Genomic DNA, 13,570 nt, shown 5'->3' with positions numbered 1-13,570 from the left:
CGTTAGTACCGAAAAATTCGTTTACAAGCTAGGTTGTCCAGGAATCTGCTTACCACGCTTAGTGCAAACGACCAGATACAAGGGACGCTTCTCATGATCGGTGAAAGGAGATGTATCCTTAGAAAGTTTCAGACCTGCTATCATTGGTGTTGGTTCTGGTGAGCTACGCCCCATGGAACATTTCCGAAGTATGTCCTCCACATACTTGGCTTGGTGTAGGCAAATGGAGCCAATCTCGTTTCCTGTCATGCTGGATGAAGTCCTTGAGAAGAAAAAATCTGTTTGGTCTCAGCTCAGAGCTGTTGCGGACAAACAACGAATCATCAACATAGACCACAATACAAATTGCGTCATCTCCCACTCTCTTCTAGAAAAGATAACCATCAAACTACTGGCGAGAAGCTTGCTTTAAGCCATAGATGGCTTTGTTGAGTTTCCAACGTAGCGTTCTTTGCCTGGAACTTTCTGCTCGTTTGATGGATGTGCCAGTTGTTCGCTAAATGGTAAGAAATTGATGATACAATTGGTGAATTGATGATGATCACTTATCAAGTATATGTCACATTAATCATATACATCTAAAAAAATGAATTAGTTCATAGAAATATAATTAGTCTTAGAATTTAAATCATAGACATGTTGTTTTATTACAAAACCACTCCCACGCTGTCAGTCTTTTTGCCCTCGTTGCCTAGTAACACAAACTTTGCTCGAGAGATGTTCTCTCCTCTTCCTCCTCGTAAATACCAATACAAAGCTTTTGCGCGCGGAGCTCTCGGTTGCGCCCATCCATCCCTCTCTGGAATCAAAGGAATGTGAGCATCGCAAGTGAGAGCTTCCTTCCCCTTCGTTCCCGTCACCAAAAGACTCTCTCCTCTCTCTCACTCACTCACTCTCTCACCTCGTCAAAGAAGGAAAGCTCTTGTGCTTTGCGCGATGAGCGTTGAGCGTTTGTGCCTCGTTCCGTCTCGCTTGCTCGCGCCGCGCCGCCGCCTCTCCTCTGTCGCCTCGCCTCCTCTCCTCTGTCGCCTCGCCTCGCCTCTCGCCTCGCGCTACATGTGTCTCGCGTCCGCCGAGAAGATCTCTGCCGCATGGTGATCACCGCCGCCAGTGTTGATCGCCACCGCCGCCGCTGGAGGAGGAGGCTTCACCACGTACACTTGCTTGAGCTTGGAAGCCGGCGCCACCGACGACGAGGAGCCGCTGTTTTTGCTGCTACCACCGCTGGCATCACCCGCAAATCCTCCTCCACCTCTCCTTCCCTGTTGGCTGTGGCTGTGGTTAGACCATCCTGTTGCAACCCCGACTTTGCCAATGCCGCCACCGTGAGCCACTCTCCTGTCCTGGTGCCCGATCGAGCGTCGCGGGCCAGCAGCAGCAGCAGCAGCACCGGCAGCGGCGGTGGCGACATAAGAGTGAGGCTGGAAAGTCGGCATTGTCGCAGCAGCACCGCCGGGTCGAGAGCTTCCAGAGTTTGGCCTGCCACCAGCTCCGCCACCGCCACCCTCAGCTCCACTCACCGGTTGGACCACCACTCTGGAGTGTAGTTTGCTTCCCGCGGGTAGCGACGAGACCACCGGGCTGGGAGGCTTGAAAGGCGGCGCTGCCTGTTGCTGTTGTTGATGGTGTTGGTGTTGGTGATGTTTGTGCTGTTGTTGTTGTTGTTGTTGTTGTTGTTGTTGGTGTACAGCGAAAGTGTTGCTCGCGTCGGAGCTGGCCGTGGACATGGCATCCCCCAGCCCGAGCTCGTCCAGGTACTGGTCGCTGGCTTCGGCCGGTGCTCCAGCGCCTGCCGCCGCCGCGGACGCCATGCTCGGATCGTTGGCGATATCGGCTTGATGCTGCATGTGATAAGCCGGGTGGGGGTGCCTCATATGCATCGGGGGAAAGCCCGGGATCGGCCCAGACATCGGTGCATGCGGCCCCGGGACGTGCGACCACTGGGACTGCAAAGAGCAAAAGTGAGCCAGTTGAACGAAAACCAAAGAAAAGAAAGTCTCTTCTACCTGGAATGCCATATCCCTGTACATGTCGAATGGACCAGGAGGAACTACCGAGATGACTGACGGATCATGGCCCAAGTGACGATTACTGTGCGGAGCGTAGAGCATACTGCCACCGCCGGCACCGGGTCCGTTACCACCTCCAGCGTCCCCACTGTTTGTTCCTGCTCCTGAGGACGTAGAAGTCACTGGAGTGTGTTTCCAATCCGGCTGCTTGACGGGAGGTATGTGGGCCGGTCCCATGTAGCTTACACCCAGCTGCCCGAACTGGCCCACGCCACCAAACGGACTGGTGTAGACAAGAGTGTGTGGAGGAATGCTTGGAATCGGTCCGTGGTTGATGAAAGGCCCTGCGAAGCCATGCGGGCCACCGTAGAAGGAGTCAACACCGTGACGCGGATGCCAGTTTAAACCACCGGGACCAGGACGTTCACCGTTGGAGTCGCGTGAGGCCTCACCACCCGTGCCGAATGCAAAAACTGGTCCACCTAGCAAGGTTCCCATCTCCAAACCAGGAAAGCCAGGTAGCGAAGGCAAGTGTGGCCCAGAAGTGGGAGGTCCTCTCAGTGGCATATCGACGGATAAGTCAGCTGGAAGTGAGACATTGATGGTCTCGTCAATCCCCGAAGACTGTGTTGGGTTTTGAGTGTCAAGTCCTGAAACAAGCGAAAGGACACCTCTTAGTTGACATGCAATTTAGAAACTGCAGCATAAAAATACCAGCTGGAGAGCCTTTGTTAGAAGAACCAATAATACCGTGCGACGAAACGAGCTGGTCAGCACCGTGTAGATAATCATCGTTACTGATTGCTGCAACAGCAACAGCTGATGCAGCTGCCTCTGCCTCGGCCGCCTCAGCTTCAGCCTCCGAGTCCATTGTCCCGTCTTCGTTCTCCCGGGAGCGTTTCCCCTTGCCAAACGATGCCAGTTCATTCTCATCTTGTAGTTCTTTTCTAGCACCCAGAAATCCCTCCGAGCGGGAGGGACCCAGCCAAGGGACTGTTGACGCAAATGCTGGCATCGTAACAGCTCCTGCAAGACAAACTTCTCATGAGATCACTTGTCACAAGATCGAAAGCAGCAGTACCGAATTGTATTTTCTCTCCGGCAAGAAGAGAATTAACAGGCCCTGATGCGGCAGCAGGCCGAGGACCTTTCTCTTTCGCTGTAACAGATGGTGTGGATGTGGACTCTAGTCCCGAACTGAGATGCTCTGATAGAGGTACCTGCAAGGGAAGTGGAACTTCAAACCGAGCTGGTTTCATTGCCTCCTCCAGCTGAATCTGTGTAAGCGTAACCACCTATAAAACGTTTCAGACATTGAGCTAATGTAAAGTGCGTCACCTCTTGATTGGATCGACCAAAACCCCATGCAGCTCCATTAGCCTGCGCACTCTGACCTTCACCAACAATCGGAGGAAAAGCTGGAGCCTCGGGAACAAGGGAATTTATCTGTGTTGGTCTGCATGAAAAGAAAAGCCAAAGATATATGATGTTTCTAAAATAAAAGGCACTTACTGTGGACTTCTTGTTCTCTTTTCAAACCCCACTTCAGGATTTGATAGCGAAGCTTGCCTTGTTCTTGAAGTCGTCACTACAACATCGAGGCAATTTGCCAAGGGCATACTGTCATTTTTCGCATCTCTAGGCGGGAGAGGCTTCGACCCGTTTCGTTGCTTGGGAGCTTGCTGCTAATATACAAGATCAGTTGCGAGAAAACCAGCAAGTAGAAGTATAGTACCTTTGTGTGCTTTGGCTTGGATTTCACTTGCTTCTCCTTCTGCAGCTGCCGTTTTGATCTGACTTCGATAAAGTCATCTTCTTCGCTCCCTCCGGAAGGGTCAAATAATCTTTCGGAAGAAGCCAGCTCTGCCGCTTGCCTAGACTTCTCATTTTCGTCGTCACCTTTAACCCCCTTCCGCGGTACATAATGTCCACGTTCTGACAAGTTTGGCGCTCTGAAATCCAGACTACCCCGACGATTAGGCTTCTTACGAAAAGATTCTGTCGAACTATGCCCCTCGTGCCTCGCTGACCATTGCTTCGCATCAACTTTCTCTTGAAAACGACTGTAACCAGAGGTTTGACCATCTGTAAAAGATGGCTTCCATGAATCCTGGGCTGCGGCTGCTGGTTTTCCGGCGTCTTTCTTGCGCTTTCCATCGTCATGTTCAGTTACCTCCACCTGTTTTTCGCTCGCCGAATTATTCTGGACCGGAGACTGGAGTATTGCACCTCCCTGGCCATATTGATGAGTCCAAAACGTCCTCTCAGGATGTGGCTGCATTCGAAACTGCTGCCCATGAACGCCTTGTTGGCCATCCATGTTCATGATAGAAGGCTGCATCATTGCCTGAGGATGAACCGTAAACGAAGGCAGTAGTGGTGCTTGCTGACCAATCTGTCCGAACTGAAACTGAGGTGGCGGCTGGAGGTGTGCGACGTGATGTCCGATGGGAGGATGTAGCTGAAGTGGCATTTGAATGGAGCCAATCTGAATCGCTGGAATCGAGCCTTGGAGAAGAGATGTACCCGGAAGAAGCCCGAACTGAAGGGTCATTGGTCGATCTGGCATTGGACCTTGCATTCTCGGCCTGGAATCAAGTAGAGGAAGCTGTGGCGGAACAAAACTCGGTGGATGGTGAAACGGTTGCTGCAGCCCGGCTGGAGAAGGCTGTGTAGTTTGCAATGGTGACGGCAGTAACGCAGCTGGGACCTCAGAAGCCTGAACAACTTCAATGACCTCGCTCTTGAGCTCAACTTCCTCCGACTTGTCTTCGTCGACAGGAACGGCGTCAAGTTGAGTAGCTTCCACCACTTCAGTCTTTGGGAGCACCACGATCGAGTCCACGAGTTCTGACAAGGTGGCGTTCAGATCTGCTGCATCAATGTGCTCTACTTCTTCGTGAATCTCCGAGTTGAACTCTGACTGCTCACCGGTGCCCTTCAAGATGTCTTCTTCGTGGCTGATATCAGACCTTTGCTCTTCATCAACCGTCTCATCCACCGTTTCAGAGATCTCTTCCTCGAAATTTGGAGCACCGGAGACTTCCACTGTGCTTCCACCCTGTTGTTTCGTATCAGCCTCTACAGCTTCAGCAGTAACGTCGATCTGTACATCGCCTACGCTACATGCTTCGTCTTCCGGAAACATTTCCTCGGCCAGAGTGTTCTCCACATCGGTTGCTGTTTGAGACGGAGCAACATCTTCTCGTAGATCTGAAGATGAAGTGACAGTTGACGCAGCTGATTGACTTCCAGAAAATGACGGCTTCTGAGAATGTGTTCTTGTTGGCGGAGGCAACACACGGGGCTGCTTTGGAAGCGACTGCCGCAAGCGTCCGTAGGAAACTCCATCAGGAGCATCGTAGCTGCCGCCGTACGAAGTTGGCGAAGGAGGTGAAAATGGTCTGCTCTCCCTTGGCCGCCTGCTCCAACGTCTATCGTCTTCCATGAAAACGTGTTCTGGAAAGTTGTTTGGACGCGGGGATCCGAACATGTTTCGCAGCTGATCGCCGTTTGAGGACCATTTGTCTTCCCGATCTTTCCTGTAACTGTCAACAGGCCCATCCACGTTCCCGTAAAAATTATCACCTTCATCTGGAACTCTGCGCCCCGGAGAGTGCATCATACCGTTGCCGTGATCGTTGGGGAAAGACGAAAGATCGCCCAAATCTCTTCTCCAAGACGCAGAAGAAAGTCGTGACCGATCATCTCCACCACGAGGGACCGGTTCACGAGTTACCCTGTGCATGTCGGGCGATCGTAAACGGGAGCTGGTTTGATCCTGCTGCATCCGAAAACCAGAAATTCTGGAAGTGGCTCTGTCGTCGTTATCATCTAGCGCCTTTGTTGTTGTTGCTGGAATATTGCTTTCACCAGGGGCCTCCACTCCATTTTTCGGTTGTTTTTTCTCCATCTCACGTCTAGCGATACGCTCCTCCAATTCAAGAAGTTTTCGACGTGCATTCTCCTTTCTCCTTTCCTCTTCCTCCACCAGTTTGCGCTTTTCCTCTTCCCGAGCTCTCTTAGCTTCTTCAACCTTTCGAACGGAATCAAGGGCCTCCTGCTCTGCACGGGCTGCAGCTTCCCTGGCCTCTTCTTCAAGTCTTTGCTGGCGCTCCTCTTCTTCCCTTGCCTGACGCTCTCGTTCTTCCTCCTCCTTTCTCGCAAGCTCAATTGCTCTCTCCCTTTCTTCGATCTTTCTCTGCCGTTCCTGCTCTTGCTCCTTCTGAACTCTCTCAAGCTCCGTTTCGAATGACTCGCGTTCCAGATCGCGATAGCTGACTTCATTCGAATCTTCCCTCTTCCTCCGCATTCTGTACTTCAAATCCATCCGAAGATCCAAGTTTGGAAGCTCCGGAAAATCTCTCATGAACGTATCTTCAGAGTACGGGCTACGGACTCGCACCGGAAGATCAAAACCTCCATTTCGTGCACCAAGCCTTCCCCTGTCGCCTCCCGGTTTGTTGAAAAAGCTCTCCCTCGAAAAACTATCACGATTGTGGTGGTAGCTATCGCGCATCCGCCAACTATTCCCTCTAGAATCCGCCTCTGCTCTATCAAAACCGCTATTCCTCCCAAAGTTCCAGTCGTTTCTCCCGAAGGACCCCTCTCTATCCCAGCCGAAGTCCTGCGTTTCCCTGCTACGACCATACTCGGGCACATCCCTCCTGTAGCTCGCTCGCTCCTCTCTTTGAAATGCCGGTCGAGCAAAAGAAGACTGTCCGTAGCGCGGTGGATCTTCCCAGTCGGGAGGCTTGGACACGGAAGCCGTCTCTCGTTCATCGTCAGCCCAGTTGGAAGTGTGCGTCAAGTGAATGAGAGGCCCCGGTCTCAAAGACAAGTCATTCGGCTTCCTGTTCTCCTTGAGAGAAAAGTAGCTCCGGACAGACTCGTCTCTGAGACCACCCTGCTTGGATTGCGGCTGGAGAGTTAGAACCGGCGATGGCGGCTTGTAGCCATCATCTTCATCCAGCTCCTTCTCGAACTGGTTCTGCGACAGCTGCTGCAACTTGAGCTGCTGGTGCTTCATCTCTCGCTGCTTGTCCTTCTGCCGCTGCTGGATCTCCCGCTGCCGCTGCTGCGACGGCACGGGATTGAGAGGAGCAGCAGCCTGGAGCGTCGGAAAATCCTCCCCGCGCAGCACCACAGCAGTGGGAGCACGAACTGGAGGAGCAGCAGCCGCAAGAGGAGCGCCACTGCCCCGAGCAGCCGGCGGCGTGTACTTCCCTGTTGTCCTCGGCGACTGCTCCGAGGAGATCACCGCAGCTCCGCCGCCGCCGCCCTGCGCAAAGTGCTGTGCCTGAGCCATCCCCCACCCGTTGGACTTGAGATGGCCATCGCCCACGCCCGGATCTTCCACCAGCGCTTGCTGCTGCTGCTGGCTTGGGGCCTGCTGCTTGGACCATCCCGAAACTCCAGTCCCCCCGACGAGCGTGATGCTAGGGTCGTTCCCAGCGTGCTCCTTGCGAAGAGAGGGGAGATTCACGGGCGCTGGGACTGTGAGCTTGGGCTGTGCCGGCTTAGCCTGCTTCCCCGGCGGCGTTCGCACTGGCCTGGCCAGAACGAGCATACCTCCGTGCGTGCCGCCATGCAAATACCTCGATTTCGATCCGCCAGAGCCGATGTTCACACCCGACAATGCCTGCTTGCCATAGAGATCGTTGAGATTGGACGACGCGAACCTGGATCCACCTCCGCTCGAGGTCCTGGCCATGAAACCCTAGAACCTACTTCGCTGCTCCCGCTGCGGCGCTGAGAAATCGGCTGGAAGTCTGTGCCGCGCATCCAGCTGCTAATCTGGCACGAGACCGCGAGGGGTCGAAGATCTAGACGATGAACGATCAAAGCGCGTTGTAGCGCTCAAGCCCTAGGACTAGGGCTGCCCCGGGAATGCGGGCTTAGATGCAAAAGCCCTAAAAAACCCAAAGCTTAAAGCCCGGCATATTCCGTCGGTTGGAAACGTATCTTCCGGTATGTATTTTCCGGCAGTCAAAGGTCTAACGTTATGGTTTAGGGGTTTAGTGTCTTTGTTTCTTTGCGATGTTTTGATTCTCATGCTTCGCAGAGGGCATCGTATAGATAGATAGATCGCTAGGTTATCTTTCAGCGATGGCGATCGACGAGGAGGCGAGCATCCCTGTTATCGATCATAGCGCGTTCGTTCTCGGCGATGAATGCGCCAGGGTGAAAGCTCTCGCCGAGATCGACAGGGCGTGCCGCGATTGGGGATTCTTCCAGCTTGTGAATCATGGCCTCCGCGCCGATCGCCTGGAGAATATTTTGCAGTGCACCAGGGACTTCTTCGCGCTGCCGTTGGAGAGGAAGCTGGATCTCGTCACGCCGATGTCCCCGATCGGCTTCCTTAACCAGAGCGGCGCCAGCGGCGTGGTGGATCGGAAGGAGCATTTGCTGTTCTTCGGCCTGGATCATCCCAGCGTGCGGCACAATGCGTGGCCGGAATCGCCGCACGGCTTCCGGTAAAGGCTGGGAATCTTTCTCTCTTTATGATCATATTGTTCTTGTTCTTTAGGGGCGTGGTGGAGGAAATGATGCGCGAGTGCGCGGCTTTCTCCAAGCTCCTGACCAGAATTTTGTTCGAGGCTCTCGGGCTTTCGGGCGATTGCGCTCGCGAGATCTACAACAAGGAATCCGGCGACTCATTCTTGCTGCCATTCTACCCGGCCTGCCCCCCCGACTACGAGCACGAATTGGTTCTCGGCCAGCACAAAGACGGTGGGATTTTGACGCTTCTCTCGCAGCTCAACGAAGTCCCCGGCCTCCAGGTTCTCAAGGACGATCGCTGGATCACAGTGAAGCCACTCAAAAACTCCCTCGTCATCAACGTTGGAGACGTGATGCAGGTAAGGAAAGCTCGATCAAACTTTGCTCCATCGATCTTCGATTTTGATCGATCAGGTGTGGACGAATGGGCGATACAAGAGTGTGATGCACAGGGTGGTGAGGAGAGAAAACGATCGATTCTCGATGGCCTTCTTCCACATCCCGGGATCCAGCACCGAGATCGCTCCTCTCGAGGAATTCACCGCCCACGAGCCACCGAAGTATCGAAAATTCGTCCAGGGAGAGTACATCCAACTGCGAATGAAGAACAGGAGCATGGGAAACAAAGCCAAGGAGGTGACTATCGAGCACTACGCCGTTTAAAACCGGGTTTAGCCTTAATAGCTTTGATTTTCAAATAAGCACTGCAAGTTTTTTTAAAGTTTAAACTTTTTAAACTAATACTTACAATAGAATATGCCATGGGAATCTAGCTGAAAGTTTAGTAAAGGTTATTAAGGAATCTAAAAAAGTTTTTTATGTCAGAATATGCTACGAGAATCTTTATCTAAGCACTGCTGGTCTAGTGGTAGAATAGTTCCCTGCCACGGAACAGACCCGGGTTCGATTCCCGGGCAGTGCAGGTTTTCTAAAGTTAAGCTTTTAAACTAATCAAAGGTTATTACAGATTATGTAGCTAATGTCTTTTTACGTTCATCTAAGCACTGCTGCAGAACAGACCCTGGGCTGTGCAAATTTTATAAAATTATACTTTAAAATCTAATCAAAGGTTACGGGAATACTCATCTAAGCACGCTGGTCTAGTGGTAGAATAGTTCCCTGCCATGGAACAGACCCGGGTTCGATTCCTGGGCAGTGCAAACTTGTTGAAGTCAAAGCTTATGTCAGAATATGCCACAGAAATCTATCAAGGCTGTTAGGTCGCCCGTGAGCGCAATGGATGATCCACACTCGTCCAGGCGGTTTGCGCGGGTAGGACCTACATTTCGCCATGGCGCGCGCCACGATCTACGCGCCGTGTGAATCGAGGGGCCTGGCTCTCCGTGTGATCGACGATATCGCGAATTGGATTCATCCAAATCGCCGACAGAGGCCAGGAGGTCGGTCTTAGTGCGAAGATGGTCCCGAGTAAACGCCAAGAAAGTTTCGTTTTCAAGGGGAAGAGCGCCAGCCAGCTTGGACATTATTCCTCCTTGTTTCATGCGAAGTTCTCACTTGTCGGCACACTTTGGTCTCGCAAAGGAGACAGATCGAGGCCAGTCTAGAGGATGGAGGCAGAGAAAGAAGCTAGAGATCTTCACGATGGCAAAGAGAATTCGCAGGCTGGAGGAGAAGATCAAGATCATCAAGTTGGAGAAGAACCCAAGCTCAAGGATGAAAGTTTGGACCAGGGAGGATCCGAGAAAGAAGAAGTTGGAGAGAAAGAAGAACAGTCTCCGATCGAGGAGGTTGCTCTCACAGTCGACACTAGCGATGATCCCAGCCTCCCGGTTTACACTTTTCGGATGTGGACGCTGGGAGTCGTGTCGTGCGTGCTGCTCGCGTTTTTCAACCAGTTCTTCGCGTACAGGACGGAGCCTCTGATCATCACTGCCATCTCCGCGCAGATTGTCACGCTCCCGCTCGGCAAGCTCATGGCTGCAACGCTGCCGACGAGAAAGTTTTCGATCTTCGGCCGAGAGTTTTCGCTCAACCCGGGGGCTTTCAACAAAAAGGAGCATGTCCTCATCACCATCTTCGCAAACACCGGTGCCGGCAGTGCTTATGCCGTGGGAATCGTCACGATTGTCAAGGCGTTCTACAAGCGAAGAATGGATTTTGGAGTGGGCTTGCTCATCACAATCACGACTCAGGTACTAGAGTCTTTTATGCTCTTGAACTTCATCTAGAAAACTTGTTCTTGTGATACAGATCATTGGCTATGGTTGGGCTGGGATCTTTCGCAAGTATTTGGTGGATCCAGCCGAGATGTGGTGGCCTTCCAACTTGGTGCAAGTCTCGATCTTCAGGTACGCTGTTGCTAACTTCACACTAGAATAAAGTTTCTCTTTGTTCTATGATTGAAACAGGACTTTGCATGAAAAGGATGTCCGTCGAAAGGGTGGACTGACGCGACTACAGTTTTTTCTCATCGCGCTTACCTTCAGCTTTTGCTACTACACATTCCCGGACTACTGGTTTATTTCCTTGAGCTCCTTGTCGTGGGTATGCTACGCCTGGCCAAAGTCGGTCACAGCACAACAAATAGGCTCGGGGTTTTATGGACTTGGCCTGGGCAGCATTGCTTTCGACTGGGCCGCCATAGCTTCTTACCTCGGCAGTCCACTCGCGAGTCCCTGGTTTGCTACTGCCAACGTGATGGTGGGATTCTCACTCTTCATGTACGTGGTCACGCCGCTCACTTACTGGAGCAACCTCTACGGGGCCAAGAGATTTCCTATATTCTCTTCGGGGCTCTACGCAGACGATGGCTCGGAATACAACTTCACCAGGGTGATCAAGGATCACAGTCTGCAACTCGACTACGATGCTTACAACTCGTACAGCAAGCTCCACCTGAGCAACTTCTTTGTGTTTACTTATGGGGCCTCGTTTGCAGCGCTTACCGCGACTCTTGCTCACGTAGCCATCTTCCATGGCAAGTAAGTTTTTCAATCTTGTTTTCTCTTTTTCTTTTGGCTTTTGCATGCTTTTTTTCTTGCATTTTCTGATAACTTTCGACCATTCCAGGGAGATTTATTCTATGACAACGAGTGCCTTGACATCTCGCAAGGTTGACGTGCACACCAGGCTGATGATGCGCTATAAAACCGTCCCACAGTTTTGGTTTCTAGGAATGATGTTCGCCTCTATGGCACTCGCCATTTTTACTTGTGAGTACTTCAACTCCACAGTTCAGCTGCGATGGTGGGGGCTGTTATTTGCGTTTGGCATCGCCTTTATTTTCACCATGCCAATCGCCATAATCGCCGCGACCACTAACCAGGTACGAAGCCGTCTTTGGTTGCAAACTGTTCCTTGACAAGAAAATAGTTCTTTCCCTACGCTTCCAGGTACCCGGTTTAAACGTCATCACCGAGTATCTCATCGGCTATGTTTATCCAAACCGGCCAGTTGCCAACGTTCTCTTCAAAACTTACGGCTACATAAGCATGACTCAGGCCGTGAGCTTTCTATCCGACTTCAAACTCGGGCACTACATGAAAATACCTCCAAGGTCCATGTTCACAGTCCAGGTAGAGTCACTCGAATCAAGTTTTCACTCGGCTCTACTTCTTTGTTCATCTTTGCACAGGTTCTCGGCACTGTCATCGCAGCCACCGTCAACTTAAGCACCGCCTGGTGGCTGCTAAGCTCCATCAAAGGCATCTGCCATCCCAGCGAGCTCCCGCGAAACAGCCCCTGGACGTGTCCCAACGACACCGTCTTCTTCGACGCCTCGGTTATCTGGGGATTGATCGGCCCCATGAGAATGTGGGGCTCTCTCGGCCAGTACAACCAGATGAACTGGTTCTTCCTGGTCGGGGCTGTGGCACCCGTGTTCGTCTGGATCGCCATCAAGCTATTCCCCAAGCAGCGATGGCTGAGGCTCGTCAACATGCCGATTCTTTTGGGAGCCACCGGAGCCATACCACCGGCAACAGCAGTGAACTACTGGAGCTGGTTTCTCATGGGCTTTGTCTTCAACTATCTCATCTTCCGGTATAAGAAGGCGTGGTGGCAGCGGCACAACTATGTTCTATCAGCTGCCTTGGACGCTGGCGTTGCGTTTATGGCTATCTTGGTTTACTTTGCTACTAGGATGGGAGACTATTCTGTGAACTGGTGGGGGGCTACCATTGATAATTGTCCACTGGCAGCGTGCCCGACTCAACCAGGAATCGTGCCCTTCGTGAAGAGTTGTCCAGTTCCTTAAAGTTTTCCAAGAACTTGGAGAAGTTCTTGTGAAGTGGGACGCTTATTATTTGGTAGCTTTTTCTTTTGTATAGATGTGTTGTAACAGGAACTTTCACTACTATATTAGAAAAGAATTAGAAAGAAATTTCATCTCCTTGACAATCAATTTTTTAGATGCTTTCAAACACCAAACCTGGTTCTTTGTCAATCAATGATTTATTATGAATATTTCTATAGAAAAGCAATAGTAATTTGATTATAATAATTATATTACCGCTCTCTTCATACCATCTCTGATTAACTCTCAGTAAAGTTCTATTTAAAATCAATTAATTATATCTTGGCTTGCGATCTTGAGCATGCGAAGCAGGCACTCGACAAGATAGCTAAGATCGACAAGGTGAAGCTATGCACGTCAGGCACGATCACGGATCTCCATATCCAGGCGTTGGGAAGCCACCGGTTAGACCCGGCGGCGAGGTCGCGTTTGTAGGCCGTCAGGAGCTACTGCGAGCGGCTGAGACTCCACGCCGACCAGCGCTCGTTGTTGGCAAGAGCTGCTTGTTGAGGGCGCTGGCTTGCTGCATGATTAGTTGTTTGCTTCTGGGACGTGGAGAGCGCTCTCATGGGTTATCGAGACGACGGCTTGGTGGGCTATGTGATGAACGCGCTGCGGTTTTGCTACTGCAGGGATGTCAAGCGGCTGGATCGCATTGCAACGCTAGCGTCTGTGAAAGACGTTCATGGGTCAGGAGAGCTGCTGGCGAGAGCTTCTTGTTCATCATTGATCAGGCGGAATTGTTCGATATCTTTAGCAGCAGCGTGGGAGAGGGAGAATGTTGGAGAGAAAAGCGAAAGAGGTT

The 13,570-nt window shown here is 51.8% G+C and overlaps 3 protein-coding genes and 1 non-coding gene across 9 annotated transcripts; 3 read left to right on the top strand and 1 right to left on the bottom strand.

Moving 5' to 3' along the window:
* Nucleotides 1-595: 595 nt before the first annotated feature.
* Nucleotides 596-7,906, bottom strand: LOC9648323. Of its 5 annotated transcripts, XR_002993764.1 has the most exons (8): nucleotides 3,745-7,906; nucleotides 3,522-3,694; nucleotides 3,348-3,465; nucleotides 3,091-3,304; nucleotides 2,724-3,035; nucleotides 2,007-2,659; nucleotides 902-1,946; nucleotides 596-799 (listed from the first exon to the last, which is right to left on the bottom strand). XR_002993764.1 is itself a non-coding variant. In XM_002981618.2 (7 exons), exons 1-7 carry the CDS (start codon nucleotides 7,720-7,722, stop codon nucleotides 1,053-1,055), a joined length of 6,342 nt encoding a protein of 2,113 aa, XP_002981664.1. In that variant the 5' UTR covers nucleotides 7,723-7,906; the 3' UTR covers nucleotides 596-1,052. The 5 variants fall into 5 exon arrangements, 4 of the variants coding, with proteins under 4 accessions (XP_002981664.1, XP_024542401.1, XP_024542399.1 ...); XM_002981618.2 differs by having other exon boundaries at nucleotides 596-1,946; XM_024686633.1 differs by having other exon boundaries at nucleotides 596-1,946; nucleotides 2,760-3,035.
* A 144-nt stretch (nucleotides 7,907-8,050) lies between these two features.
* LOC9648322 (probable 2-oxoglutarate-dependent dioxygenase At5g05600) lies at nucleotides 8,051-9,272 on the top strand. Of its 2 annotated transcripts, XM_024686635.1 has the most exons (4): nucleotides 8,051-8,485; nucleotides 8,539-8,741; nucleotides 8,792-8,869; nucleotides 8,925-9,272. In XM_024686635.1, exons 1-4 carry the CDS (start codon nucleotides 8,118-8,120, stop codon nucleotides 9,209-9,211), a joined length of 936 nt encoding a protein of 311 aa, XP_024542403.1. In that variant the 5' UTR covers nucleotides 8,051-8,117; the 3' UTR covers nucleotides 9,212-9,272. The 2 variants fall into 2 exon arrangements, with proteins under 2 accessions (XP_024542403.1, XP_024542402.1); XM_024686634.1 differs by having other exon boundaries at nucleotides 8,539-8,869.
* An 89-nt stretch (nucleotides 9,273-9,361) lies between these two features.
* On the top strand, nucleotides 9,362-9,432 carry TRNAG-GCC. The gene has a single exon. It is a non-coding gene; the product is annotated as a tRNA-Gly (tRNA).
* Nucleotides 9,433-9,877: 445 nt separating this feature from the next.
* LOC9648321 (oligopeptide transporter 4) lies at nucleotides 9,878-12,873 on the top strand. The gene is made up of 6 exons (XM_002981701.2): nucleotides 9,878-10,663; nucleotides 10,722-10,819; nucleotides 10,880-11,452; nucleotides 11,541-11,796; nucleotides 11,864-12,046; nucleotides 12,106-12,873. The coding sequence occupies exons 1-6, from the start codon at nucleotides 10,079-10,081 to the stop codon at nucleotides 12,724-12,726; spliced, it is 2,316 nt and encodes a 771-aa protein (XP_002981747.1). The 5' UTR covers nucleotides 9,878-10,078; the 3' UTR covers nucleotides 12,727-12,873.
* The last annotated feature ends 697 nt before the right edge of the window (nucleotides 12,874-13,570 follow it).

This window comes from Selaginella moellendorffii, unplaced genomic scaffold (assembly GCF_000143415.4).
Source record: "Selaginella moellendorffii unplaced genomic scaffold, v1.0 SELMOscaffold_50, whole genome shotgun sequence".
In the NCBI taxonomy this organism is placed as follows: Eukaryota; Viridiplantae; Streptophyta; class Lycopodiopsida; order Selaginellales; family Selaginellaceae; genus Selaginella; species Selaginella moellendorffii.
Note: the sequence above shows the minus strand (reverse complement) of the source record. Positions and strands in the feature narration are given on the sequence as shown.